The sequence below is a fragment of the Cheilinus undulatus genome, linkage group 15, assembly GCF_018320785.1.
Source record: "Cheilinus undulatus linkage group 15, ASM1832078v1, whole genome shotgun sequence".
Classification (NCBI taxonomy): domain Eukaryota; kingdom Metazoa; phylum Chordata; class Actinopteri; order Labriformes; family Labridae; genus Cheilinus; species Cheilinus undulatus.
The window spans coordinates 7113742-7141537 of NC_054879.1; the positions used below are offsets into that span (position 1 = coordinate 7113742).

Consider the following 27796-nt stretch of genomic DNA (forward strand, 5'->3'; position numbering starts at 1 on the left):
TGAAACTGAACTGAACAGAGCTGAAATTTAGCTCTTATGGAATATCATTCATTTAATCAGAAGTATCCCAGTTTCACCCTGTGCCAGTTCTTTTTATTTCTTCTGAAAGTTAACTTTTTGATTATACATTGCTGTAGTACAGGATCCGTAAGACAGTCTTTGGTGTTATAACAAAACCATTCTTCCTGTTTACTTTTCTCCCAAGTTTCTTTTCACAGTAAGATACGCCATCTGAAAAACAGGTTAAATAAAGAGAAACAGTCTAGGAGAGCCTAAGTATTACTTCAAAAGCCTTATTTTTCTGAATGTCATTCTCATTTCTGCACATTTCCTCCTGTGCAAACTATAAAGCCCAGTTGCAGACTACCTACTGCATACACGCTAACATCAAACCTGAAGTAAACAGTAAAATTCAAACCAGCAATTGCACTTCATTTGCATTCGGTCTGTGTTTTTATGATGCAGATCTGATGAAAAGATGCAGGTCTGGTTTCACATTCAGCCTTTTGACTCCAGCCGTGTACCTGTGTCTATAATTTGGATACCCTGCTGCGTCAGTGCACCTTAACCATCACCTTACCTGAACCTTTTCAGCTCCACCTCTGGTGAAACTGGGAAAACTTTATCCAGGGAACAGTCATCAATGTCAATGGCCAGCCAGGAATTGCAGAGAAAATGCCACTTCTGCTCCGTTTGTAGATCCTGCACCATGATGTTACCTACATACCTGACAAAAAAAAGATGAGAGAATTTGACAGCAAATAAATACAAACACCTTTATCATCTGAGTTCATGCCGAGTCAAACAAAGCATCTTTTCTCCTTTAACAATGAAGGTTATTTGTATGATGGCCTTGCTTCAAAAATGTAAAGAAATAAATCAACATAAACAAACAGGTGGCAATGACCACCTTTAGAGTTAAAACAAACCAACTTTCTCCTTCTTCATCTTTAGATGCACTGAAATGACTTATTGAATCATATCCTCTTGTAAGGCATGAAAAGAACAGTGAGTGATGATCTGTTTAAAGTCAAGACATGCTGTACTCAATTATAATCACTGTTCTAGTTCACATTCAGTATGCTATGAGTCATCTGGCTAACACCCTAGCAGAGGAGACAGGGAAAGAACTTGACCAAGCTTTCTTCTTTCTGCTGGTCTCATTAGCTTTAATTGGCAGTGGATAAAGAATTGAAGGATGCAAAAAGTGTAAAACATAAACCACTGGCGGCAGGAAATAGCAAACCTGACACACAGGATCGACTCATATCCATTGCATGAATGAATGTGACATCTAACAGTATGGATCTGCAGGCTCCCATAGAAAAGGTTTTTGGAAGGGCAGGACTTTTCAGGAAATCTCCAGAAGGTGATTGGAGGAACATTCTGTCTGTCACATTCATGACGGGCCAATCAGAGCAGAGCTCGGAGAGGGAGTGATGAGCAACAACATCCCCCCTCCCCTCCAGCTTTTCTTTAATCACATCTGATTGGTTAACAGTCCTATTCCAACATATAGATAGATATCGTTTATTTTCATTGCATTGTAAAAATGCAACGAAATTACGTTTGGCAGTCTCCTCTGTGGTAACAAACAAAGTCGTCCAAGCGGTGGTTAGAAATCTGCAGCCTCACATCATCTATCCTCCTGATGAGGGAGCGGGCAGCGAAAGATGCTCAGTACTACAGGTTTGTGTGGGGCCGCTCTTAGCCCAGCCTGCAGCCCGGTTTGTTTTTCCTGCTTTCACCTTCTCGCACAATGCGAGAAGTGATGTACGTGCCGCCCCCATGCTACCTCAATAGGTAGCATACAGTAGTCTCCTGTTGATCAGGCAGTGTTACCGATGTAGTTACTGGCAGTTGTTGTTAGCTTTTAAGCTAGCCAGGAGTAGTAGTTAAGACTGAGGTCTTCTTTTCACCTTTTTTAGGGTTTTCTTGATGGAAATTTCCTGTTCTGTCTCTCAAAGGTGTCCAAGACCATCCATCTTCTTTGTTTTTACAGGTTTCAACATATTTTGTCAACTTAATTGTCAATCTAATTAAAAACACTACAAGTCCAAGATATAACTTAAGAGTGCATCTTTCTTGCTGCCAATTGCTCTGGTCGCCCGGCAAGGGGAAAAACAAAAAACAAAACAAAACAAAAAAAAAAACAAACAAACAAACAAAAAAATATATATATGCACAGACACACACACACACACACATATATGGTGAGGAGAAAATAGCATCCCTTTATTCTGTGCTGTTTTGTGCAGGGAGTGGACACATCACTACAGGAGATGTGCAAAAACATCTTCTTTTCCAAGACAAGCTTTCAGTGTGGCTCTCTGCTCTGGTTTTAAAAAAAGAAATGTGGTCCAGTTCTGAGCTAACAGCTAACGCGGCAGGCCCTAGATTCTGTGGAGCCCACCGTAATGACTGCAGACCCATGCCAAAACAGACTGGGAGTAGAGCAAAAACATCTTTTCTGATGCGGAAAGCTTTCAGTGTTGCTCTCTGTGCTTGTTATAATAATGAGGTGTTGTCCAGTTCAGACAAAACTGCTGCCATGGCTACATCCAAACTGATCACTCCACTAGCAGGCCTTGTATACAACCACTAGCAACTACTTACCCTTTCCCCGTAACTATCACATAGTCATGATGAAGCAGGTCCACAGAAGAGCAAAAATATCTTCCCCAACATGAAAAGCTTAAAGGGTTGTTTTTGTTCTTTATTTCATACAGAAATGTGGTCCAGTTCTAGTACAAAGGACGCAATGCCAAAGCTATATCTGAGGTATTTCCAGCAGTGGATGCAGCCGTTAGAGGGCTTTCAGTACAAGGAAACCCAAATCTGTATGGTATGACTCTGAAAGTAGGATCACTCACTCAGTCACTCAGTCAGACACAGACAGACCCATCTGTAGGGCTGAGCTCAGCGGTCAGCCAAAAACGTATGCCTGCCTACAGTGATAAGTGTGAATGATATCAAACAGCCAGAATCAAACTGTGTAATCTGTCCATTTAAAACTAAAAAGTAGCTTTAGATCTACCACAGCTAAGCAGGAGTCAACTAGTCTCTGTTTACTTCAAGACAAACTGATTTGAGAGCATTTTCCTTGTGCATCACCACACAGGAGCTTTAACTCACCAGGCAGGATGACTCCCTGAGTTGTTGTGCCACAGTCTGATGCTCTGCAGGTCTCCCAGTGAGAAGGGTGTAGTTAGAAGAAACAAATCCACAGCGCCCCTCTCAAACACACATTTCTTTGGATCCATCAGGTGATGTGGTTCACTGTTTCCCTCCGTGCCCATGAGCGTTATCGCCACCTGAAACAGTTCACACATTCATCTGTGAAACCTAAAGAACCTCAACGGCTGTATAATGTCATGCCACGGTGTGAGCAAAGGGTAAACACTTAATTTGGATTCATAACTAAGAAGAAGAGACTGGTATTGAAACAGACATCATTGATTATTTAGTACATTTAAATCAGAAATGGCAGAAAGGATGAATCACACTTACTTTTCCTGCCATTAAATGTCATCCGCATATTTAAACAACTGTGTGTGGTCGACCTCAGTAGGAGGATCGCTAATTATGCACAAAAATTTAGAATGTCACAAATATCAGTAATTAGAAGCACAGATTTCCCAACATTTAATGGCTTACTTCACAACTTTAAGAGCAGATTGTCTGACTAAATCTGACACACCTCTTTCATCCATCACCCCTGTTTTGTTTTCAGGTGTCTGTATGCAGTGAAAGCTGCAGATGAATGCCAATAAACATCTGAAAACAGAATTCCGCAATCAAAATACTCATATCATCAAGGCATCCTAGTGAGCTAAAAAAACTATTCATTCCCTTGGATATTTTACCCTTTTACTGATTTTATAATCCAATCGTGGTCAACATAATTTGACTTTTTCAACAGCAACAAAAATGTGTAAAAACCTATTAAATTACAAAGTGCCCTTTTCATGTCCAGCCACAAATTCTCTTTTGGACCAAGGTCTGGGCTTTGACTCAGCCACTCCAGAACATTCATCTTGTTGTCTTTAAAACATTTCTGTGTAGCTTCGCTGTGTGCTTTGGGTCATTGTATTGCTGGAAGATAAATCTCCAAGCTGTAGTTCTCTTGCAGACTGAATAACACTGTCCTCCAGGATTTTTCTATATTTGGCGCATTCATGCTGACTCCTGAGAAGCATCCCCACAGCATGATGCTGCCACCTCATGCTTCACAGTGGGGATGGTGTTTTTGTAGTGATGTGCAGTATGTCCACCAAACATAGCATTGTATCTAAGTTTGTGAGGACATCCTGATCTAGGCAGATTTACACATGTGCCATATTGCTTCCATTTCTTGATGATGGAATAGATGAACTCTTGGGAATGTTCAGTGCCTTAGGTTTTTTTTTTTGTTTCCATCCGCCTGACTTCTACTTTTCAATAACCTTTCCTCTGAGTTGCTTGGAGCATTCTTTTGTCTTCATGGTGTAATGGTAGCCAGGAATACTGATTAACTCGTAACGGGACCTTCCAGACACAGGCGTCTTTATATTACAATCACTTGAGACACATTCATTGAACTACTTATTTCACTAACTGTGAGACACAAATTTGTAGAAATCTGTTTTCTCTTTGAGATTCAGGAGGTTTTTTATATATATAAATTTGTATTTTATTTTAATCAATAAAGCCAAATTATACTGACCATGATTGTTCTATAAAATCAATAAACATGTTAAACATCCAGAGGGGTGAATACTTTTATAGGCAATATACTTTAACCTTTTAGCCAGCTAATCTCAAACATCCCTGGTCACGAATAAAAATGAGTTGCAAGCCTGTTTCTGTTGAGTTGTTATCATGCAGAGTAAAATGCGTATAAATGACTAAACTGATTCTCCTAATTGAAATGGCATTTATGTGCTTCATGCTCCACATGCTCTAAGAGAAGCTGTCCCTCTCTCTCCTTCCTCCCTGCTCAGTTAAACTTGCACACGCCTTCCGGCTCTGCTGGAGGCTAGGGAGAGAATTTGCATTTGCTGAAGGTGTCACAGGAGAGTTTTCATTACACTAAGGTTACAGGTTGTACTGTTAGTTATGAATACCAGGAGTAAAATCACTTCTGTATCCCACTCTAAATGCAAATGCCTGGTTATTTTAATTTCCATTCCATCCTCTTTTTTTTTTTTTTCTAGTGAGCCTGCTTTCTGAATCTGCTTTACTAATTTCAGAAGGGAATACTGCAGCATTCCTACTGACAGAGCTGATTATTTTACAGTAGATTTGAGAGAATTAAAAACAATAAGCACCACAGTCAGAGTAAGCGCTTAAAGTCTCTGCAGGAGTTACTACACATTAATCACTCTGACTTCTCACCGTTCCTTTTTACTATTTGCATTAATGCCATAATTTGTTTTGCAAGCTTGCATTTAAGCTGCTGTCACAACTTTTGCTTGAGTTTCCTTCTCCTGTTTCAAAATAAAAGTTTGTTTTTATCAAAAAAAGGAAGTTAAGCTTAAAGCTTAGCTTAAAAAAAAGAAAACACAGTGTAGGAAACATTCTCCTGAGAAAATCTTTTGGCTTAGAAGTCATCCTTAAATGGATCCCTCACAGAACACGGTGCTTTACTTTTTACACTAACTGAGTTATTTCCTCTCACGCTGCCACAACAACACTAAAGTGATGTGTACAATAATGAGGACTAAAGCAAAAAATGCTGCAACTCAGTTAATGTTTCTGGTAGTAATTACACTGTAACTAGTCACTTTTCCAGTAACTTGCCCATCACTGCTGTCTGCAAAACAGTAAACAGTCTGCTTACAAAAAACTTTTCCTTCATGAAAACATTCTAAAACAGTGATGCTTATGTAGCTACATAGCTAAGGTAGCTACATAGCTAATGGAGCAATATAGCTGGACAGCTAACAAAGTTAAATATCACAAAGCAGCCACTGTTTATATTATCTGTGTATTAAAGTCAGACATTTGCATAAAACACATTGCTTAAGATAATTTAGCTATTGATAACAAAGCTGCGTAGCTAATGTAGCTAAAGCCTTGCTCACAAAGAAGCTGTTATATGTAATCTATGCAGCTAAGTAAGCTTTAGCTACATTTGCCAAAGCTCACATTGCTTAAGCTAACTTGGCTATAAATAACAGAGCAATGTAGGTACATAGCTAAAACTAATCTCAGAAAGCAGCATAATATGTTATACATGTAGCTACGTTAGATTTGTTACATTTGCTAAAGCTCACGTTGCTCAAGCTCAAATTTTCTGAGCTAATTTAGCTACATTGGTTTATGTGGAAATGTAAGTCCTGTAGCTAGTAGCTACATTAGCGTTTTAGCTTAACCTAAAACTAATTACTACCATAGTACTACTTCAAAAAACCTCTATGCCTAATTTAATCCTGAATTAGACCTGACCTTTTTTTTTTTTTATGAGATGCGTCTCTGTCTGCAATGTTTGCAATGCAGTTATTCCATGACTGCAACAGCCAGACTTTGTTTATGAGTAAAGTTCAAAATGAAAAATATGAATAAATATAAATAAACTCTAAATACATGTACTGACAAGTTATGGCATTTCCAATATTAGATACATGGTATCTCAGATTAACACTCTGCAGCCAGACCCCTCTCCCATTTCCTCCTGTTAAATCAACTCCCTCCAAACTTCAGTGGTGCACTGCCTCTGGGTCCAGTCAGCTATAAACCAGGGGAGGAGAGGTTAGTAGCACCTGCATATGTGTTCAGTTGCATTATCCCTTTAAATTTTGTAATAACGGGATATAAAAACGTTTCTGCAGAGAGCGAAAACAAAATGGTTGGAAAGGGAGGGGTTCTCTTCGGAAAACAAGTGTGCAACATTTTTGTTCCTATAAGCTTAACATAAGCTGATGGAATTGTCTTCTCATGTATGTGAACACAAAGCTGATAACAACAAATCTAAAGAGAGTTTGAGTCAACTTTCCTTTTGAAGGCAACCCTTTATTATTCAAATGAACACATTAAGGTATATATACCTACTGAAAAAACATTTGAGGGTATGGCAACAGAAAGTAGTTTAGCTCTCTCTTTCATACCATCATTGTACAACGAAGCTGATTTTTGCTATCTAGGTGAAAAGTCAATGAACACACAGCGGACATAAAAAAGCCAAGACCAAACAAGCTCACAGTAAGCCGGATTAAAGGTTGGGCCACAAAATAGTATTGTTAGAAAATGAAGGCAAAGCAAAAGCAACAAAACTATCTGGCAGAGGCAGGTGGATTGCTGAACATTCATTTACCTGTGAGGAAGTGGAGGCTCCTCTGCGATACCCAGTGCTCACACTTAACAAGTATCTGTATTCATCCATTGGATTGTTGTCATCCAGCACGGTCACCTTTACCTGCCAACCAGCACTGATTACAATATGATGACTTTATATTTGAATACAGTCAGGTGAAAGAGCTATTCAATACCTTTACTGTGTCCTTAATGTCTTTTCTTCGTGCCCATATAACAGCCACTAAATACCCCACAAAGAGCGCCCCCACAAAACAGACAACCACTGGGTTCTCTGCAAAAGTCGCAAACAGCTCAGCAGTTCGTGACGGGTCAACAAGGTTAGGTGTCACGAAGAAAGAGCTCCCAAAGAAGGTGAGATGGTTGCAGAGGCACTGAGTGGCTGAAGGTGTGCTCTGAACTCCGACCTTAAGGACAACAACACTGTCAATAAAGTTTACGCAACATAAAACAAGACAATTGATTTATTGTTCTTACCTTGCATCCATAAGTGCTCCAGCCCAAAGCTGATTCATCCCAAAATTTGCATGAGCTGGTGATGGGGGTAATGGATAAAGAGGCATTGATGGATTTTATACCAGGGCCTACGATAGGCCTCACTACAAGGTAGTGCTCTCCAGTGTTTCCTTTTAAAGTGTCTGGGTCTAAAAGCCAAGTATACTTCTCCTCTGTATAAGACACACATATTTGATAACATTAATTCTAATATTATGGCACTACAGTTAAAAACATACCATGTGTTCTTCACGGTGAGGTTTATTACCTAGAGTGGCTCCCTGCTGAGGCATCTCTGTCATCGCTACATGATTTGTTTCTGTGGGGTAGTCCTTAAATCCCAGGAGAACTTTGAAAGGTAAAGGATCTTTTGAAGGCACCATCTTTAAAAAGAGTAAAAAGATGACAGAAAATTGTAAGGTTCAAACCTTCATTTCCAAAAAAGTTAGGACATTGTGTGGAATATGAATAAAAACAGATTGCAGGGATTTGCCAACTCTTTAAACACACATTCAGTTCAATACAGTACAATAACACATTCAAGGTTCAAACTGATAAAGTTTTTTGTGTTTGGGAAGTATACACACTTTCTATATTTGAAGCCTTTCCCAAAAAATGGGACAGGAATGTGTATACCACCGTGTTACATCGCTTTTTCTTATAACAACCCTCAATAATTGTCAAGGGGCTGAAGACAATCATTGCTAAAGCACTGAAAATGGAATTCCTCCTATTTCTTGGCTGATATTGTTAGCCTCATAGCAAAATTGACTGAGTTATATTTCAAGTTTTTCAGAAACAAAGAAAAAAAACATGTTAGGCAAACACATACGATTCTTTTTAATCTATACTGTAACAGTAAGTTCTACCAGACATGTGAACAAGGAGTCTTAACTTCCATTTGTAGATGTAGTGACATACTGTTTAAAGTGACAATGGCTTTTCAAAGTGTCCCTGAGCCCACATATGCAATATCCATATCCATCCAGTATGATACAGGCCTTTAATGATGGAAGGATCGGGGCTTTTCAATGTTGACTTTTGGCCTTTAGACAGTTGCACAACTTTCCCTGTCTTTTCTAGCTCCTGTCCCAACTTTTTTGGTACATGCTGCATGTCATTAATTGCAGAATGTGTGCATTCTTCCCAAACCACAAAGCTAATCATTTCAGCATTAAATATCTGAACTGTGTGCTGTATTTCATTAAAGACAGGCTGAAAAGGATTTTAAAATCACTGTATTCTGATTTAATCACATATTTCACAACGCCCAAACTTTTTTGGGATAGAGTTTTTGATTTTAGCAAATGTACAATCTACATCATCAGTGTTGTGCTTTTAATACAGTATATTTTACACAACTTCCTGCTGTCTTGAACAAAAACAGATCAGAAATCTGTTTAGAGAGCGACCATGTCTAAGCCTTGTGCTGCAGATCAGGACCTTTAACACCAGAGTGTCGTTTCCTGAGGGGATGTCTATGACCGTCGTGCTGTAGTTCCCAAGGTCCAAAACCGACGTGTTCACCTGCTCTCCCACAGGTCTTGGCAAAAAAATCTGTGGAAAAATAACAGAGGTGGCATCAAAACAGCATCTCTGTTGACTAAATCATCAAGCAGTTTTTCTTACTCTGACCAATTTGTGATCAAAGAAATATTTTCATAAGAAGGTAGAACTATCAGACTTGGTCCTTATTTTTCAAAAGGATGCCCAAGAGGGAAAAAATTGTTAAAAAAGGAACATTTATACACAAGCTGTGCACTCTCTGAATCAGAAGGACAGCCCGGGTACATGAGCCAAACAGATGAGTAAATGGGAACAACATGATGGTGCGCTACAGGCACAGCGAAGCTGAGCTACAGTCACAGGTCAGGTAGGTTATACTGTCCTTGCCCCAGGACACAAGCGCCAGGACGAGCATCCATTTATAGACAGAGGAACAACAAAGATGGCAGCTAGCGATATGAATGTGACAGGTAACCTTCCAAAGCAGATGGACTGGCCTGATTACACAGTGCTGCTTGAAAATAACCGTATGACATGAACATCTAATCCCAATTTGTAAAGTAGACCTTCCAAATAAGGAACACAGACAAAACAGATATATTTTCATGTTTAGTCAGCAAACAATTTATCTCAAAAAAAGCAAAAACTTGCAATGTGCAAAAGTATGTGAACCCTGGCTTTTTGCTCCTCCTTTTGCAGCCACTACTCTAAACCAGTGGTTCTCAACCTTGTGGTTGGGATCCCCTTGGGGATCATAAAAAACACTTAGACGGGGTCGCAGATGCCTTAAAAAACACAGATATATGTTTTTATTGATTTTTTCCCACCTATTTTTGTTACTATTTTTTTGTTTGAACTACATGTTCCCACTTTTACATCCCATTTAACCAAATTTTCCACCCATTTTTGACACTTTTAACCTATTACTGCCACTTTTTAATCCCCTTTTTAAGCCACTTTTTGTGCCCTTTTTGCCACATTTATCTAATTCTTGCCATTTCTTCTGTTACTTTTTCCCATTGCACCACATTTTCCACCTCATTTTGTTGCCATTTTTAACTCACTTTATTTCTGTTTTTGAAAAAAGGGATTTTCTTTTTTTAAGAAGGCTACGACACAAATGAATAAAAAAGGACATTTGATAAGAGTGGTTATTATTCAGGTTAAATATAAGATATAGATATCACAGCTTAACTTTAAAATGTACCATGGTTTTGCTGACCTCCATGGGCCCCCAGTTTGGCTGGGTCCCTGAAAGCTTTCCCTTTTCCCCCCATATGGGCAGCCTTGTCTGCACAATTCATTTGTACTCATTTGGTTGATATATTACAGTAAGCAATGAGCCCATAAAACCAAAAAGTCCTCCAATCTCACATGGAGTTTAGCCGTTATCTTTTCCATCAAATACACTTTCTTTAATCTCTTTCTCTCCATTGGGGCTCTTCCCTTTTAATTTAAGATTTTTTCTCTAATTTTATTTGAGTTAGTATTCGTTTTTTTGTAAAGCTTAATTTTTAGTTAACTATAATAATTATTAATAATTTGGGCCTTGTAAATAAGAATAATAAAGCTTGAAAAAAGCTCTAAAGTAAAGGACCTTTAGAGCTGATATTCACACTTCACATACATTTTATATTATATTGACTGCAAGTAATATCCTCACTGCTGAAAATTGCATGTATTCCCTGTTTTGTTCAGCTCTAAAGAATGGTCTGCCCCACTTCATCTTTAACTTTATACACCAATAATGCATTATACTGTAAAAAGAATGGCTTTAGTTGTACTATTGTGAGTAATCAATTAATGCACATGAGCACTCAAACACTGTAAAATCTAAATGTGCATTATTAAACTAATCAGCCTCTCTAACTTAAGTTTGTCATTGCACAATTCTTCATGATAAACCTCCTGCAATGATAAGAAACATTTTTGTTAGAAACTGTAAATAGGAACCTCTTGTTCACACGTGTTACCATGGAGATTTTATTTTAATAAGGTTGTGATAAAAAGCAAATTCTGCAATTACTAAGAGCTGTTTGTACCAACCCTTGCATTAAAATATTCTTTGTTCAGCACAAGAGCAAGTCTCATCAGAAACTCGGATGTTTAATCACACTTGATAACACGTTCCCACTTCAAACAGAGACAGGCAGGTTGGTCCTATACACCAAACCCACTTCATGTTTTAGCAGAAAATGGAGCCTTTAATTTAGCCAAGAACACTTAAAATTTCACATAATAATCCCATAATACTTGATTCAATATAATGATATGAAGTGTTGACATGAGAGATGTGTGCCATCTTTATTTCATACTGTTCCTTTGACTGCAAAGCTCCCTGAGGTCAACATCTTATTAGCCTGTAGTCTGTGTTTTTCTTTGAAGATGGTGTAGATTATCCATGAAGAAAACAAGCTCTCCACAGGAAAACAGTACAGAACATTTCTCATAAGGCGCACTGACCTCAATGCCATCACTCAAGTTCTCCACAGGGATTTTGGATCCATCTGTCAATGTGAGGGATAACGAACCGACTGAGCCGCTGATGTTTCCATTCTCGTTCCAGGAAAATGGGTTTGTATCGAAGCTCAGCAGCTGTAAATGCAGTTAATGAGCCAAAAGGGAGTTAAAAAGACAATAACAGAGCAGACTCTTAGGGAAATTTAAGAAAATAAAGGCAAAACATGCAGAAAAGAGATCAGCAATATAAAAGCTACATTCAAACACCTGATTTGTGTAATAGGTTGTCTATCTCTGCTTAATTAATACATAAAATATAAACAAAGGAGGGGAATTCAAATAAAATTGAAAGCTGGCTGTTTAATGCTAGAACCAGAATAGAGATATAACAGGTTCGGACCCTGGTCCAAATCCTGCAGGCAATCTCTGACTGCCTCCAAGCCAACCAGCACACATATATGCAATATGTAAAAAAAAAAAACAAAAAAAAAAACCTTCAAGTGCTTCATCTTACTTAAGTCCTGTCCTTGTAGAGCATTGTATACAGACAGTTGACTGAGTAAACAAAGGTCCAGAAGTAGTGTTAATACATTCAGCCCATGCTTAAGCCTGCACACATTTCAAGATAGAAGAGTCAAAGATGGAGTGTGCACATCAGTGGATAGGTTGCTGGATCCAAAACTAAGTAGTAGACAGAGAGAAAAAGTCTGCACACCAAGGAGCTCCTATCAGGCATTTGTTAACAATCAGAGCAAGCAGAGTTGGAAGTCTGAAGAAAAGTAAGCCTATTATAATAGTCCTCTTATAGGCCACGACAGAGAGCTCGGTCTAGACCTGCCCTCTTTGTAAAGTATTTTGAGATAACTTTGGTAATGAGTTGGTGCCATACAAACAAACTTATTTGATTATTTAGAAATTGATTGATGGTCAATGAGTCTATAAGGAATTGCTGAGTTTAATGCCTTTAGAAGGACAAACAGCTGAGCTAGGTATAAAATAAAAATCACGAGTCCATGCTCTTGTTTCTTTGCCAGATATGAGACCAGATTCAAAATGTCATATAAATTAGTTTGTATATGATCAGTAGAGGGGATGCACAGCAGCGCAGGGGCTAGTAATGTTGCCTCACAGCAAGAAGGTCCCTGGTCCCTGAGCAGCGTTTGCATGTTCTCTCTATGCACGCTTCCTCCCACCACCAAAGACATGCTCATTAGGTTAAGTGGTGACTCTAAATGGGCTGTAAGAATGAGTGTGAGCGTGCATGATTGTCTGTCTCCATATGTCAGCCCTGTGAAAGTCCTAGGTGTACCCCACCACTCGACCAATGACAGCCCCCCAAGAAGGCAGGATAGAAAATGGATGGATGGATTATTGGAAGATACAGGAGGAATCTCTAATGCGAATCAATGATAAATGTTTATGTTTTACTCCTTTTATTTGCATATATCGAAATCTGATTCAAGCAGAAATTTAAACGCAGCTGAAAATACCAGCCTGGTTGGATTTCCTGTTTTTTAAATGTGTCATTTGCTCTCAGGCTAGCTAGACTATATATCCACTCTGCAGAAAGGAGAAACTGACATCTTAACTGTAGATTTGATTGAATTGATTCACCATAATACTCTGCATGTTCCCTCTGATGCTTTCAAATCACAGATCATAAACAAGCCGTTAAAACATGGTTGTTACACATTAAAAATACAAAATATGTGATCAATCTGGTTGTAGCTAACTGTGCAGAGGATCGCTAATTATATTTTTCTTTTTTTGTTGGTTAGTGAGCCCTCAGTTCAAATCGGTGTTCATAAAAATTACATCAAGGATAAACAAACATATGAACTGGTGACCCACAGTTTTTTAAAAGAATGAACAATTACAATCATTAATCGTGCTTTTCTCTAACGTGCTCACTGAGTTAATTATGACAATCCTTAGGGTGAATTAGCTGCAGCACACATAAACACATCTGCACTCCTGGTGACTTACTCTTACATCCACTGGGTCATCTGAAGGTAACATCTCAGAGGGGAGAGTGGGGAGAGAAAATGAGCTGCAGGAACAGTTGGGAATGGTCATGGACTCATTTTGCAGATTTGATGGTGTCACCCTGAAGAAAAAGGAGTACAGAGATTAGTATTTGTTATTTGGTTTAAGTTTGATTTTATGCTTTTGTTTTTAGATGAAAAAAACTGTCCCTTTTACAAGAAAGGTTATTTAACTATCATAGTGAACTAAAACTAATGAAATATCTTCACCAAAGTGTAAAAATCCATTCAGTTTTTTTACAGATGTCAAACTCAACCATACAATAAAAAAAGTGCTGTGAAAATACAGTGTTTTTTCATATTTGTCACACTGAAATGTTTCATAAATTATCTGACAAAAATGAGCCAAGAAAATGCATAGTTTAAAAAAAAGTTCTTAAATTATTTAATTTATTAAGGCAAAAAAAAAAAAAAAAAAAAAAAAAAGCCGTCCCAACCTTTCTGGCCCTAAAAGAACTCAAAAAGCAACGCATCATGCTGCCTTCAAAAGAAACTCAAGCACTGATAGAGAAACTAAGTCATTTTGCAAAGCTCCCATCTGAACCATTTGGGCCCGGTTAGAAAGTGATCGGACCAGTCAGCGACGAGGGGCAGTACTTTCAGGCATGGCAGAGTCGTGATGTAAACAAGCAGTAGCAAGAGGCCAGCGCAGTTATACAGGAAGAGATTAGCGTGGATGCTGCGTACACGCCAGTTTTATCAGAATTTGACAACAATTCTTCGTTAAAAGAAGAACAAAGAACAGCAGTGAGTTGTTTAATTTTCATATTTCACGTTATTTGTTATTTAGAGTTAAAATAACAAAGTTCCACATATCAAGACTTTGTAAGCCATTTCACCGTCGTGAAAATCTCTTTAGTGTGCACATGTGCACGGTTTCTCTTCCCCAAGACCGCACAGGCATTTATAAGCAGTATATTTATTTTACACCATGATTACATTTTCTTTCAAATGGCAGAAAATCCAGTCAGAGTGGGTCATTTGTAGCTGTCACACAAACAATTTAAAGTGGTCATGGTCATTTCTGGGTCAGTGTTAGACTCCTTTATGGGGTCTGTCGCTCTGGATCTAAATAATGGTACTGCAAGACAGTTTTCATCTTCGTGAGAAATCTTTAGATGTCTCATTCTTGCCAGGTTTTATGAAATAAGATCTCATCACACCCCTGATTTTTATTCATTTAAGAAGCTTTTTAGCTTCTCTTTTATACTGGAGCATCCTTGCACAAGAGTTTCCTTGGGAATTAATAAAGTTCTATCTTATCTCTAATCTTATGTTAAAAATAGAAGCCCTTTATTCTTGTTCATTGAAAAAACAATCAATTCACTTCCAAAGACTTTCAGCTCATTAAAAAGTAACTTTCAGCCTTAAATCTTCAAAGTCAGGGGATGAGATGTATGATAACTCACCTGTTTACAAGTAAACTGATGTGATCTTCTTGGATAATGCTTGGACCCTCATCAGCATCTTTTAACACTAAAAGTGCACTCAATGTGTTGTCCATAGCAAGGAGAATGGAGTCAGATGTTTTTTTCTGCAAACAGGAAGAGACTGCAATTCAGATTTAATCTCATAAAGAGGGAAAATCCAGCTAAGGCATCTCTCTGACCTTGATTTTGGTCACTAAACTTCCTGTTCCAGACAAACTTTAAGCCCAAGAAGACATAAAAAATAGAGTATTATCTGCAGGAATAAGCCTTTGCTTGCAGTATAAAAAATAAAACCCAGCAGGTAAGCTCGAAACCACATTTCCCCCAAAGAATTTTGCTTGTCTAAAAAAAAGAAGCACCACAATTGGCGCCATGAAAGCCAGAAAAGGCTAAACTATTTTCATATGCCCATCAAATTCTTACCATTATGATACAAACTCATCCAGGATGAGTGAAATTACAGTGTATTGTGTGGACCACGAGTACATGTACAACTTTAAATCACTAAGTGTATCCAGTCATGATGAACCTTCAGGTTAAATACTCACATTTGGAGAATAGTGCAGGATATTGCCGGCTCCTTCCACAATGTTGCTTGCTGCATTTTGTACTTCCTGCTTGTTTTCTTCAGTGTTATTCAAATCCATGTGGAGCAGAGATGAGCTGAGATCTGCAAACAATGAGGACGCTTCCTCCTGCAGGTGGTATTTAAGTCTCACAATAATAAATGTTATCTCAGCGCTTACTAACTTTTTATCAAGGACATATGAAATGACTCATTCAAACTTTCAATCGAGGCTAATGCATTCCTGCCCTTCAGAAGTGCTATCAATGCATTCAATCAGTTATGCCCAACGTAAGCAGCACTCAGTAATTTAACCCAACAATGAACAATGACCTTCCTCACATAATGTGTGTGGTTCACTACCTGAGCAGAGGTGCTGAGTTCAGAGCCTTTCTTGGAGACAGCAGTGAGTCCTCTGGCCATAACCTGGACCGCTTCTGGGTTTTTGGATGGAGATTCTTTCAACGTGTCGGTCATTATGGACAGCATCTGCTCACGAAGCTTCAAAAGACAAACACATTCACACTGAGAAATGTTGCTTTTGTATTCTAAGACATACCATCTATTTCTTCACCTTAGGGCACAGACATCCTACCTAACTCAGCTTAATCGCTAGCACTGAGAAGCCACATCATAGAAATCTAAAGTAACACTATCAGATTATACCTATGAACTGCCAAGTTGACCTTCCTAACACCAGTGAACTATTTAACGACACAAAGCTTGAATATCACGTACACACAGGATTTGGCTGGGCCTCTGAAAAACCCAATGATAGGGTTCACGGTTGTGATTTATTGACGACACCAGTACATGCATGTTGGATCATTAGCATTGGTGCTAGCATCCTGCTAACAGTTTTCTTATTTTGGAGCTAAAAAGTGTTTCAAGCTATTAGTTGGTTCTGATGTTGGAGTGATTTATTCATGCTACTTTTAACCAATTTCACCATTTTTTCCATTCACTATTTCCACTTCTTTTGCCACTATCAACTCATTTTTGCATATTTTAACTATTTACTTTTTTTTTTTTTTTTTTTGCACCTTTATCCCATTTTTCCCTTTTCGCCCCTTTTTTGTCACTTTTCTGCCCACATATGTAGGTTTTTTGCCCATTTTTCCCCATTTTCCAACATCTTCTTGCAACTTTTATCCCAGTTTTTTGCCAATCTTGCATCTTTTTGTCCATTTTGCCACTTTTTAGCAGCTGTTTATCCCATATCTGCCCCCCCCTCCATTTTCCTCATTTTTGCTGCTTTTTGCAGTCGGGTTTATGGTGTTAGCTTTTAGTCTACTAAAGCTGTGTTTCCATCAGGGGGTCTGGTTTGATTCAGTTCGGTTTGGTACGGTTTGGTACGCTAAACCCCAGAATAGTTTGCATTTCCACAGACACCCGTGCTCTCACTTGGTCGGCAGGCTGTAAATGCATGAATGTAAAGTCAAAGTCGGCACGAGTCAGCTGTCCAGCCGCAGAGTTAAAGAAAGGATGAGTGATGCAAATCAGCAGGGAATAACCATTAAACAGTTTTATTTCAGCTGAAAGTGCTTTAAAAAAAAAACTTAAGTTAACCACAGTCAGTACAGTTCCTCAGCTGAAGGAATGTCCAGAAATGTTTTGAGTCGTAACGGTACATTAATATGTGAATATATTTAATCTATAACAGTTTTTACGACAAAATATGAAAGTTCAGAGCTGTACTGTGAGAATTTGCCGCATTAAAAATAAAGTAAAAGTTCAGCTGGTGTTAAAATCAAGCTAGATTAAGTCAGAAATCCTGGGTGTGCTGATCTCGTTTTAAAATAGGCTGCAGCCTGAAGATTTACAAGCATGTCTAACAACCACAGAGCGATGTTTTCACAAGTTACCTAGCGTAAGAAGTAGATTAATAACTAGTTACAGAATGAACTGTTCCAAGGCTTCATATTCACAAAACTTCAGCATTAATATAATTTCACATCTATCGCGGATACACCAGGCTGATGTGAGCCTTCAGGCTCTGCTTTGTGTTCTTAAAATCAGGTCCAGATAAACGTCAGGAAACTTGATTTGTGGCCAGATACCAATATCCACAGACTAAGAAACAGTTTGGATCTCTGTAGCTCCACCTTTTTGGTACGGATAGGTAAGATTGGTACCCCTACGGAAGGGTGCCGAAAAGTGGGACGGTACGTATGGGTCGTTTTTTTGGGGACCATTTCCAACTTTTGCTCTATGGAAACGCAAAAAAAATGAGCGCCGTTTCGCACCAGACTGAGCCGGACCGCTTGGTGGAAACAACCTAAAAGTTACAGTCGTGTTATTCAATTCATGTATTAGGATTAGCATCATTAGCATGTTTTGCTAAGGGAAACATACAGCTGGATCGCTGTGTTCCTTTTGCAAGCCATGTTGCAACTGAAGCGTGCAGCTATATTTGTGTGCAGAAGAGAGGGCTGAGCTGAGAGGTGGCTCATTTTCATTTAAAGTGAAACATACGTAAACCAACTGAGAAAAGCTGTTTAGAGCTGGTTTACACAGGGTCAAAAACTCTTCTAATGCTTCATCCATATTATATTTTGACCAAAGCATGGCAGATACATTTTATTAAGATCTCAAAGGTTGACAAGAGGTATGTCACCTCTTCTTTGTACCAGGGGTTACCAAACATTTTGGCTTGTGACCCCCAAAACAATGGCGTCAGAGATGGGGGATCCCCACCTTGCATTGACGGGGATAACGTGCATGATGTTGCACAAAGCATAGTGTGCAAAACTTGTATTTTGGGAAGTTTTTATAACTTTTACTTACATTTAACAACAAATATCACTTGAAACTAGAAATAAATTGAACTAATTCAAACTGTTTCCTTTACAATAAATAATAAAATTTATTATTTCAAATCATTAAAATTTTCTCTGTTTTTTGGTAAGCATTCTGTAGCCCCCATTCACTGTCTCACGACCCCCCTGGGGGTCCCGACCCCCACTTTGGAACTGGAGCTGGAGCTGCAGTGTTGAAGACGCTCTGACCCAGGCACTTAGACATCACAGTTTGTCTAAGCTGATGACATTCTTACCTCTGACCATTTTTCCTGTTTTCATCACATCAAGTATCAGTGAATAATATTCACCTACTGCCCCTCATATCCTTCCCACTGTCAGGTGCTGTTATAAAGAGATAACCAATCAAATTGACTTCACAGGTTACTGGTTGTGATGTAATACCTTACTGGTGTAAACCTGTGTTCAAAGACCGTATCTATGGGGTGCCAGTAGAGCCTTCTTGGTTGAACTGTCAGCCAATGTGCGCTGGTCCTCAGGTTCAGCCTCCAAATCTGATGTCATTTGGTGAATGCCTTAACCCCCCCCACACACACACACACAGCCCCATCTCTCTAAAGCTGTCCTGTCAAAAAAGGCCATAATCTTCAGATACGTGCATTTACCTTTTGCCTCTCAGCTTTCCCTGACTCACTGGACTGACTGTTCAGTTGGTTTGATACAGAGCTGCAGATCTGACCCACAGTCTCTCCTGTCAGTAGACCTTGTTCCTTCAGCTGCTCAACGACATTTTCCACCGTAGCTGAAAGACTGCCTCCAGCAGAGCCAGAGGGAGGTGTGTAATCCTTCACCTAGGGAGGAGAAAGATAATGGTCAGAGAAAAAATGGAGTATTTCCATTCTAACATCCCTTTTATTTATATGAGCTTTCAGGCTGATGATGGAGGAAAAATTAGATCGCTTTTTTGATGAAAGTTATTTTTCATTCTCTGCTGGTGAATTGAGAATACATTTTATCCTCCATAAAAGACTGAGAAAGTAAAGGCTAGGTTTCTTTTTTTTTCTAATTTTTACAAAATGAAAAGTGACAAGATGATTCAGTGGATTTTTAATGTTAACATCAAAAGGAGTCCTTAAATTCAACATCCCTATGGTAACTCTATTTCATTGCCTTCAGAAGATTTTCTCTCTCTCCCGTCTTCATCTGCCTAACTCCAGCAGCTTTAATTATTGTCTTAGAAAGTCCATACCTTTGTAGCTATGGTAGCACTGGCAGTGAAGCTGCTATTTTTTGCAGTCGCTGTGATAATAAGCTTGTAGTTGGTTTCGCTGTCTCCAGGAGGAAGAAACACAGATGCCATCTCGTTGCTCTGGCTGCAACGCAGATGTTTCCCTGACAATTAAACAAGGAAAAAAGTGTTTTTATTTTTCAAAGTCACTTGGAGTAATGTCTACTGATTAAACTAAAGAGTCACTCATCACTCTGATTAGTCAAACCAGAACTTCTCTGAGTCCATTCATCTAAAAGGGGGGAGTTTTAACTTCATAAAACCCATGATTATTAATCAACCCTGTCAGTGGAAAGCCATATTTCACAAACTCAAAGCAAGCTATGAAATAAAAAATATGACTCCGTTTGACACATGAATAAGAGTAAAATCATCGAAGCTGCAGTAGGAGGGAATCCCTGACTGTAAAATTATTTAGATTAAAGAGTAGGTAATCAATGTATCATTATTAATGAACAATTAATCTGATCAAATAAGCCTGTTTCTTCCCATAAATAAATCACTTCCTCATACAGATGAGGACAAAATTAAAAGCCCCCTTATGAAAACGTCATTCTTTTAAAGTATTTCCCAAGTGTTATTGAACAGAGGATGGGATTTTTAACTCGCTTTTATTTTTGATTATTTATACATTATTTTATTTTGCACACAGAAGCAAAATTATTTCACAAGAAACAAAAACTACCAGGGTCTAAACCTTTAGCCTCTTTTGGTGGCTGTTATGTTGAGCCATAGCACAGACCACTGTTGCCCACTAATGTGCTTTCACCAGAGATTCACACAAGTCATTTTTTTCAAGTCCAAGTCTCAAGTCTTTGAGTTCAAGTCCAAGTCTAAGACTGAAGTCTTTTGTCCCAAGTTCAAGTCACATTTCAAGTCTTTTAGTTGCTAGTCCAAGTCAAGTCTCTAAGTGGCAAATCAAAGTCAAGTTAAGTCTTTGTTCAAGAGTCCAAGTCAAGTTTCAAGTCTTTGGTTACAAGTCCAAGTGCAGTCTCAAGTCTTTGAGCGGCAAGTCCAAGTCAAGTCTCAAATCTCTGGTCACAAGTCCAAGTCAAGTCTCAAGTCTTTGAGTGGCAAGTCCAAGTCAAGTCTCAAGGTTTTGAGCGGTAAGTCCAAGTCAAGTCAATTCTTTAGTGGCTAGTCCAAGTCAAGTTTCAAGTCTTCAGTCACAAGTTCAAGTCAAGTCTCAAGTCTTTTGAGTGGCAAGTCCAAGTCAAGTCTCAAGGCTTTGAGTGAAAGGTCCATGTCAATTAAGTATTTAAGTGGCTAGTCCAAGTCAAGTCTCAATATTATGCCAAGTCAATGTTCATATCCAGAGTGGTGTTAAAAGACCCTTGCTCTGTTTAACAGCACCTGGGAAATAGTGAGAAATACTAGGGGGTAATAATCTTGTCCTCCTCTATATCTGCTGTGTCTAAAAGTTTAGAATGAAATACATCAGCTGCAGCGTTGACATACAGGAAAAAGAATGGAGACTAAACAACGTAGATGTAAGTGAAAGGATAAATTTCAGCTAGTTTTTATATAAACAAACAAGGCTTCAGTGGTTTGTTTAATGATAATACCGGTCATGACAGTATAGTTTATACAAAAAATCAAATGGAAAAAAACTAATGGCCAAATCCAGGATTGCACTGCTTTTGTGGGTCTTAACCCTGTCCAAATAAGGGAAATGTATAGCCACAAATCTGCTGAGCAAAAGCAAAGGGTGAAAGGACACAATCTTTATTCATACTGCTCTGCCAAGCAGACGGCATCCTAGGTGCCTTAATTCCATTTTCATGCTGGTAAATTAGAGAATGTTGACCAATTACATGCTAAATTGATTTATTCCCATGCAAATAAGCCTGACTGCAAATACCAACTATTTCAGAAAAGCTGAGAATTTTATAACAACCACGGATTGTGGTACTCTGAGGCCCAGGCATGACCAATTTTGAATAAGAAAAACCTACACGGACAAAAGTATTTGGCCACAACTCTTAATCACTGAATTGAGGTGTTTTAAAAAGACCAATTACCACAGGCTTATAAAAAAAATCACCAAGCCATTGAGCTCAGTGACTTCAAACATGGCGCTTGATAGGATGCCACCTTTGAAATAAGATGGTTTGTAAAATTTAACCCCTGCTGGATAATTCACCGTGTTCTGGAAGTGATAGCACTAGAAAGTGGAAGTGTTTAGGAACAACAGCAACTCAGCCATGTAGCAGAAGACTGCATAAAATCACAGAGCAGGTAAAAGTCGCCAACACTCCGTAGCTGACAAGTTCTGAACTTCCACTGCCGTTAATGTAAACAAAAAGAAAAAAAAAACTGCAGCAGGAGCTTTAAAGATGGGTTTCCATGGAAGCCTCACTTTTCCCATCCCACTTTTGGATGAAGTGGTGTAAAGAGCACCGCCACCGGACTGTGGAGCAGTGGAAATGTGTTCTGTGATCAATCTCGCTTCTCTTGATTGGAAGTCAGATCTGGGAGTCAGTCTGGGATTGGCGGAAGCTGGGAGAACTTTACTTGCCTGACTGCGTCGTGCCAACTGTGAAGACTGGTGGAGTAAGGTGAATGATAAGGGGCTGATTTTGAGTGTCCCAGTAAAATCTTAATGCTTCAGCATATCAAGACATTTTGGACAAGACTATGCTTCCAACTCCTTTATGAAGAACTGGAGCCTGACCTCATGCCGAATCAACAGTTCGGTATGAGATTCAACAAGATCTGCAATCCTTATGCATTTATCATTGATTTGCAACACAGCCAGTAGTGCTGCAGTACTTCGTGGCTGTTTTTTTTTTTTTTTGGGCAGATGACTAGTGAAAGTTCTTATGGACCAAACACAAACAGCTGGTGCTAATTTTGTGGCACGAGCTGGCTGTGGTATCGTCCCTCTAAATTGTATCACAGCTCTGTGATTAAGTCTACTTGGTCAGTAGGTCCATGCATTAAACATGACTAACCATGCAGATCTACCCTGACTAGAATCACCTTTACAGTAATGGAAGTCCAGCCCTGTAGCTACAATAACAATCAAAACCCTGCTCTGGAGTATAACCCCTCTAGGTTACTTACCATCCTGGGTCTTCAAACAATACTGGCATTTAGAACAAGGTGTTTTAGTGTTGCATATTATTGTGAATGCATCCAGGGTTGTTCCAGTGTTTGGCGATATGCTGCACTTCAGCTTAGCATCACTGTTGGTCACTGTTGTTGAAGATGAGGGACCAGCAGTAGCAGTGGGGCTGGTCAGAGCAGTAGTAGCTGTGCTACTAGACTTTGTGGTGACAGCAGTAGTAGCTGTGCTACTAGACTTTGTGGTGACAGCAGTAGTAGCTGTGCTACTAGACTTTGTGGTGACAGCAGTAGTAGCTGTGTTACTAGACTTTGTAGTGACAGCAGGAGCAGTGTTGGAGGTCACTGAAGTAATAGTGGTGGTGGCAATGTTTGATGTGATGGCGGCGTTCTTGGTCGTTGTCGTAGCACTGGTGGCGGTTCTAGCACTAACTCTCTTGGTCGTCTTTCTTGTGGTAGCAGCGTTAGATGGAGTCAAGGCCACACCAGGGGTAGCGGTGGTTTTTGTGGTAGCACTCTGAGTAGTGATGACTAAATTGGTGGTTTTTCCAGCAGCAGAAGTTGGAGATCTCGCAGGGCTGCGGGTTGTGCTGGTTTTAGCTGTGGAAATAGTACCGCCAGGTGACGCAGTGTCCGGATCAGGAGCGTCTGTCGTATCGTCTTCATTGCTGTTTTGTTCTGTTGAGTCTGATGAAGATGTACTGATGAAGAATGTTTTGTAAAAATATTCTCCATCCTCTATGGTATGAAATGGAAGGGACAAGTGGAAAATGTGTCATTTATGAGACATACTGAATGTGTTTCATAGAGAACAGAAAGAAAATACTTTTATCTTTAAGTTACCCTGCTTCTACTTTTATTAATAATTACACACCTTTATAAGTTATCACTACAGTGAGGCCATCCTTCTGTGCCTCTTTAAGAATCCAATAACCAATGTAGTATTGAGTCCCTCCATGATTTTTTCTCCATGGTGGCCTTTCGTTAGCATCAGTGTAACAGCTCCTTGTCTCCTTCTGTCAATGAAATTGCACACAAGTTTAATAAAGATGGTCAAAATATTTTAGGGATATCGAACTGTCAACAGACTTACATTCCACTTGTTCTTGTTCCTCGGGTCCTTAAGATGCCACACAACTTGTGGACACTGTCTTCCTTCACAAGACATTTTTATTATTGCATTGACATTTTTCTTCACAGGGTTACAGCCTTGTGTGCAGGTAAGACTGTGGTAAAAAAAACATGAGGGTTAAAGGTACAAGTGAGTTTCTTTATTGATTATTATTTATACATTAACCCTCTGAGCCCTAAGCTGTTTTTGGTGTCTTGTCTGGACTTTTTGTCTTAGAAAGCTTGTAAAACTTTAGCCTAGTGGTACACAGTCAAGTGCTAAACATCCTTTTCTCCAGGACAACCGCGGTTTAATGAATATGTGTGCTGCAGCAATGTCACTTGAATTTTAAACAAGTTGTAGGACTTTTCAGACAAAAGAAAGTAAAAAAAAAGATCTGAAATTAAAACTCAGTGATGTTTATGTATCAAACACAGTGAATAGAGGCTGCACGGTGGCGCAGGGGTTAGCGCTGTTGCCTCACAGCAAGAAGGTCCCTGGTTCCCTTCTGGGTCAGGGCTTTTCTGTGCAGAGTTTGCATGGGTGGCTTCCTCCCACCACCAAAAACATGCTCACATGCTAATTGGTAACTCTAAATTGGACGTAGGTGTGAGTGTGAGCATGCCTGGTTTTCTGTCTCTTTAAGTCAGCCCTGTGACTGACTGGTGACAAGTCCAGGGTGTACCCCTCCTCTAGCCCAATGACAGTCGTGATAGGCTCACCCCCAGACCCAAAATGGGAAAAGCAGAATAGAAAATGGATGGATGGACACAGTAAATGTTAATTACAAGGGTTTTTTTGCTCAAACTTCTTCCCCCATCTCTCTGAGACCTGAACTTAAAAAATATTATTCTGTGACAAAAAGTCTTCAAAATATTCACTGTTAAAAGTCATTACACTTTTTGGAATTTGAGTCATTACTATTACTTTTGTGACCTCCTGGATGTGTCGCTGATGCGCATTTGGAGTAATTTTGGTAGGCCAGCCACTCCTGGGAAGGTTAACCATTGCTCCCAGTTTTCTCCATTTGTGGAGTCCCACAGCCTTGGAAATGGCTTAGTAACCTTTTCCAGACTTATTGATGTCAATGACTTAGTTTCTCATCTGTTCTTGAATTTCTTTAGATCACAAACAGGCTCTATTTAAGGGATTTCATTAACAGGGGGCGGGTTAGTTTGGATGGCTTTTGTCCCTTAAAAAAAATCAAATCATTATAAAAAGACTGAGAGCTTAAGTATGGTGCTATAAGTGTTAGATATGTAACCTCAGTTTTGCAAAAACACATGGTACAAAAGAGCTACACACCTGCACAGAAGTTGGAGACTCTGCTGAATGAAATGGAAATCAAGTAGGAGGGCAGTTTAAGACCCCAAAAAACTGACTGTTGCTTGACTATGAGGGACAGCTTACATTCTGGATTTCATGGTGACTACTGTGTGTGCAACTGAGCAAAAGCTATGTCATTTAACTTCACTAAAATGAATGTCGTACCTCAGCCAGCTTGGAGCTTCTTTCTCAGGTGTGAAAGTGATACAAATGGACGCAGTTTCCTTCACTTTATGACTGACGTCAAGCACATTGAAGTGGTACTTGTTAAACTCAAATGGATCTGGTATGCAGTCTCCTTTAACAATGTGTTCTTCTCCATTGAAATCCCCTTGACATTCACAGGGATATTCTGTGAACCAACAGAGACAGAGATCAAACTACAGTTTTAACAACTGACATGGTGATCCAAAACATTGTGGACCAGTCCTGCAAGTTAGGCACATATTTGTCCTCATTATGACTCATGTGAGACGTATGTCAAACCTAGCACAAAAAGTGAAGAAATGTGTGTTTTGTACATTATTTCTCTGTTGCAACAATGCTTCTTGAAAATAAATCTTACACCATTGGTTAACCTGTTTATTTCCCTTTGAAATGGTACCACATTGGAAAGGAACATGTGTTTGAGGGATGAGCAGCAGAGCTGATTATGTGGGTTGCTCCAACGAAAAATTAACAGCTTATTTTGCTGTTGCTACTGACTCTTGTTTTGAGCTTCTAGTACCTCCAGGCGCTGCCAGTCAGGTGCCAACTGTCAGCACCTGTGAGTATGGGCCTTGCTACAGTCGTTACTGGGTGTCTGCTCTAAGAATCAGCATGTCACGTTTGACTGATCAGGATAGGGCAACTCTGAGCTGGGGTTCTCCAAGGCCAAGCTGTGGCATTATTTGGAGTGAGCCCTATACCTTCAGAAAATATGTCCGTCTTCTGAAGGTTTCTGCATCTGTCTGTAGCTCAGTTTTTATCTTTTAGTTTTCTTGAACAATACATATATATAAATTATCCAAAGATTTGACAAAAAATGTTTTTATTTTCAATTCTAATGCATTTCATCTCTGTGCTTTGTGTTTAGTGGCAACTCAGGTTGAAACACTTCATGGCATTTCTCCATGTATTTATTTTTATTTTTCAAAGGACTCATTTTAGGTGAGAAGGGAGGCAAGTTGTAGCAGGGGTGGGACTCTTTCAGTATCCTCCAATATGATTCGATTTCAATCACATACAGCATTATCACATCCTATCAGCAATCTGCCTCTATAATCAGCAGCTTTACAGCTTGTTTTGTTGTCAACGGCTAGAAATGAAGTGCTAACTCATCCTTAACTCAAGAGCCATCATTTATAAGGACTGAATAAGAATTAAATCTGCCACCGTTCTATATTTTGTCAGACTGTAAAGCTTTACTGGCACTGCATCCAGAGAAAATGTAAAGAAATGTACAATGAAGACACCTAAATACTTTTTTAAAGGGTTATTATTTCAGAAAACATAAAAAAAATCACTGAACTTACTGCATTTCCACTGAAAAATTCTGTTTGGAACATCTAGACTGAAGCCGTGATCCACTGAGAGTACGATCTGAAGACTGTTGTCAGCCATGGATCCTTCTGTTGTTGCAGTGAGTTTGTCTGAACCTCTGGCGACTCGGATGTGTTTATTTTTCTGAAACAAATCAGTGTTCATTATGTCCACTAAATCTAAGACCAAAAATGTGTCTAAAACCTTTTTGCATAAGAAAGACAAGAGCAAGACCATATTCTAACACACCTTTGGTTACAAAAACTTTGAAAAAAGGAAGTTTCATTTTTGTCAAGGACACTACAACAGGACTAAAATGTGATTTTGTTTTGGTCAGATATTTAAAATCCTTGAGATTTGACACTTTGGGTAAACCTGTCAAAACACAATGTACACTGTGTCAGATTATCATGCATGAACTGTTTTTGTTCATGTTTTCCTAAATAGTTTATATTCTTGGCTGTCAATAGTATTTTTCATTCCTCAACCTTATAATCTTGACTTTATTCAACAAAATTAACAATGATGACAATGGCATTTTTTTGGAACATAACTTAAAATGCAGTGTTCCAAATTATCAACCAAAACAGAGTTTCACAACACCTAATAGCTTCTAAAGGATTGAAAACAAGGAGAAAAGGTGCACACACCAAGGAGCTCCTATTTCAGGCTTTTATTAGCAATCAAATGACATTTCAAGGCGGCATGGTCTTCTTCAACTTGTGAAGCCTGAAGAAGACTTTTGACTTTATACAGACATACATACAGACTTTGCCTCTGAACCATCATTCGTTGCCAACACACAACAGGTTTTAAGCATCTATTTTCCTTGCAACAGTCTCGCAAGATGAGATTTTACAAGAATTAAAAGGTTCATGCCCAAAACACCCTTCAATGGAAACGCATTCAAGTTGTACTTATAAATTGGACT

The 27796-nt window shown here is 39.0% G+C and overlaps 1 protein-coding gene across 1 annotated transcript in view; it reads right to left on the reverse strand.

Annotated features, from left to right (window-relative positions):
* The window catches only part of LOC121522590 (polycystic kidney disease protein 1-like 2), a 108040-nt gene that overhangs the window by 51629 nt on the left and 28615 nt on the right, over window positions 1–27796 (reverse strand). The window contains exons 10-25 of the mRNA XM_041807124.1: window positions 26859–27009; window positions 25510–25696; window positions 22908–23608; window positions 19803–19945; window positions 19219–19404; window positions 16158–16295; window positions 15209–15333; window positions 13741–13861; window positions 11758–11889; window positions 9232–9345; window positions 8057–8171; window positions 7771–7961; window positions 7470–7700; window positions 7295–7396; window positions 3136–3314; window positions 581–727 (exon numbers count right to left, since the gene is read on the reverse strand). Coding sequence (XP_041663058.1) covers window positions 581–727; window positions 3136–3314; window positions 7295–7396; window positions 7470–7700; window positions 7771–7961; window positions 8057–8171; window positions 9232–9345; window positions 11758–11889; window positions 13741–13861; window positions 15209–15333; window positions 16158–16295; window positions 19219–19404; window positions 19803–19945; window positions 22908–23608; window positions 25510–25696; window positions 26859–27009 — 2963 coding nt within the window. The remainder of the gene's footprint in view (window positions 1–580; window positions 728–3135; window positions 3315–7294; window positions 7397–7469; window positions 7701–7770; window positions 7962–8056; window positions 8172–9231; window positions 9346–11757; window positions 11890–13740; window positions 13862–15208; window positions 15334–16157; window positions 16296–19218; window positions 19405–19802; window positions 19946–22907; window positions 23609–25509; window positions 25697–26858; window positions 27010–27796) is intronic.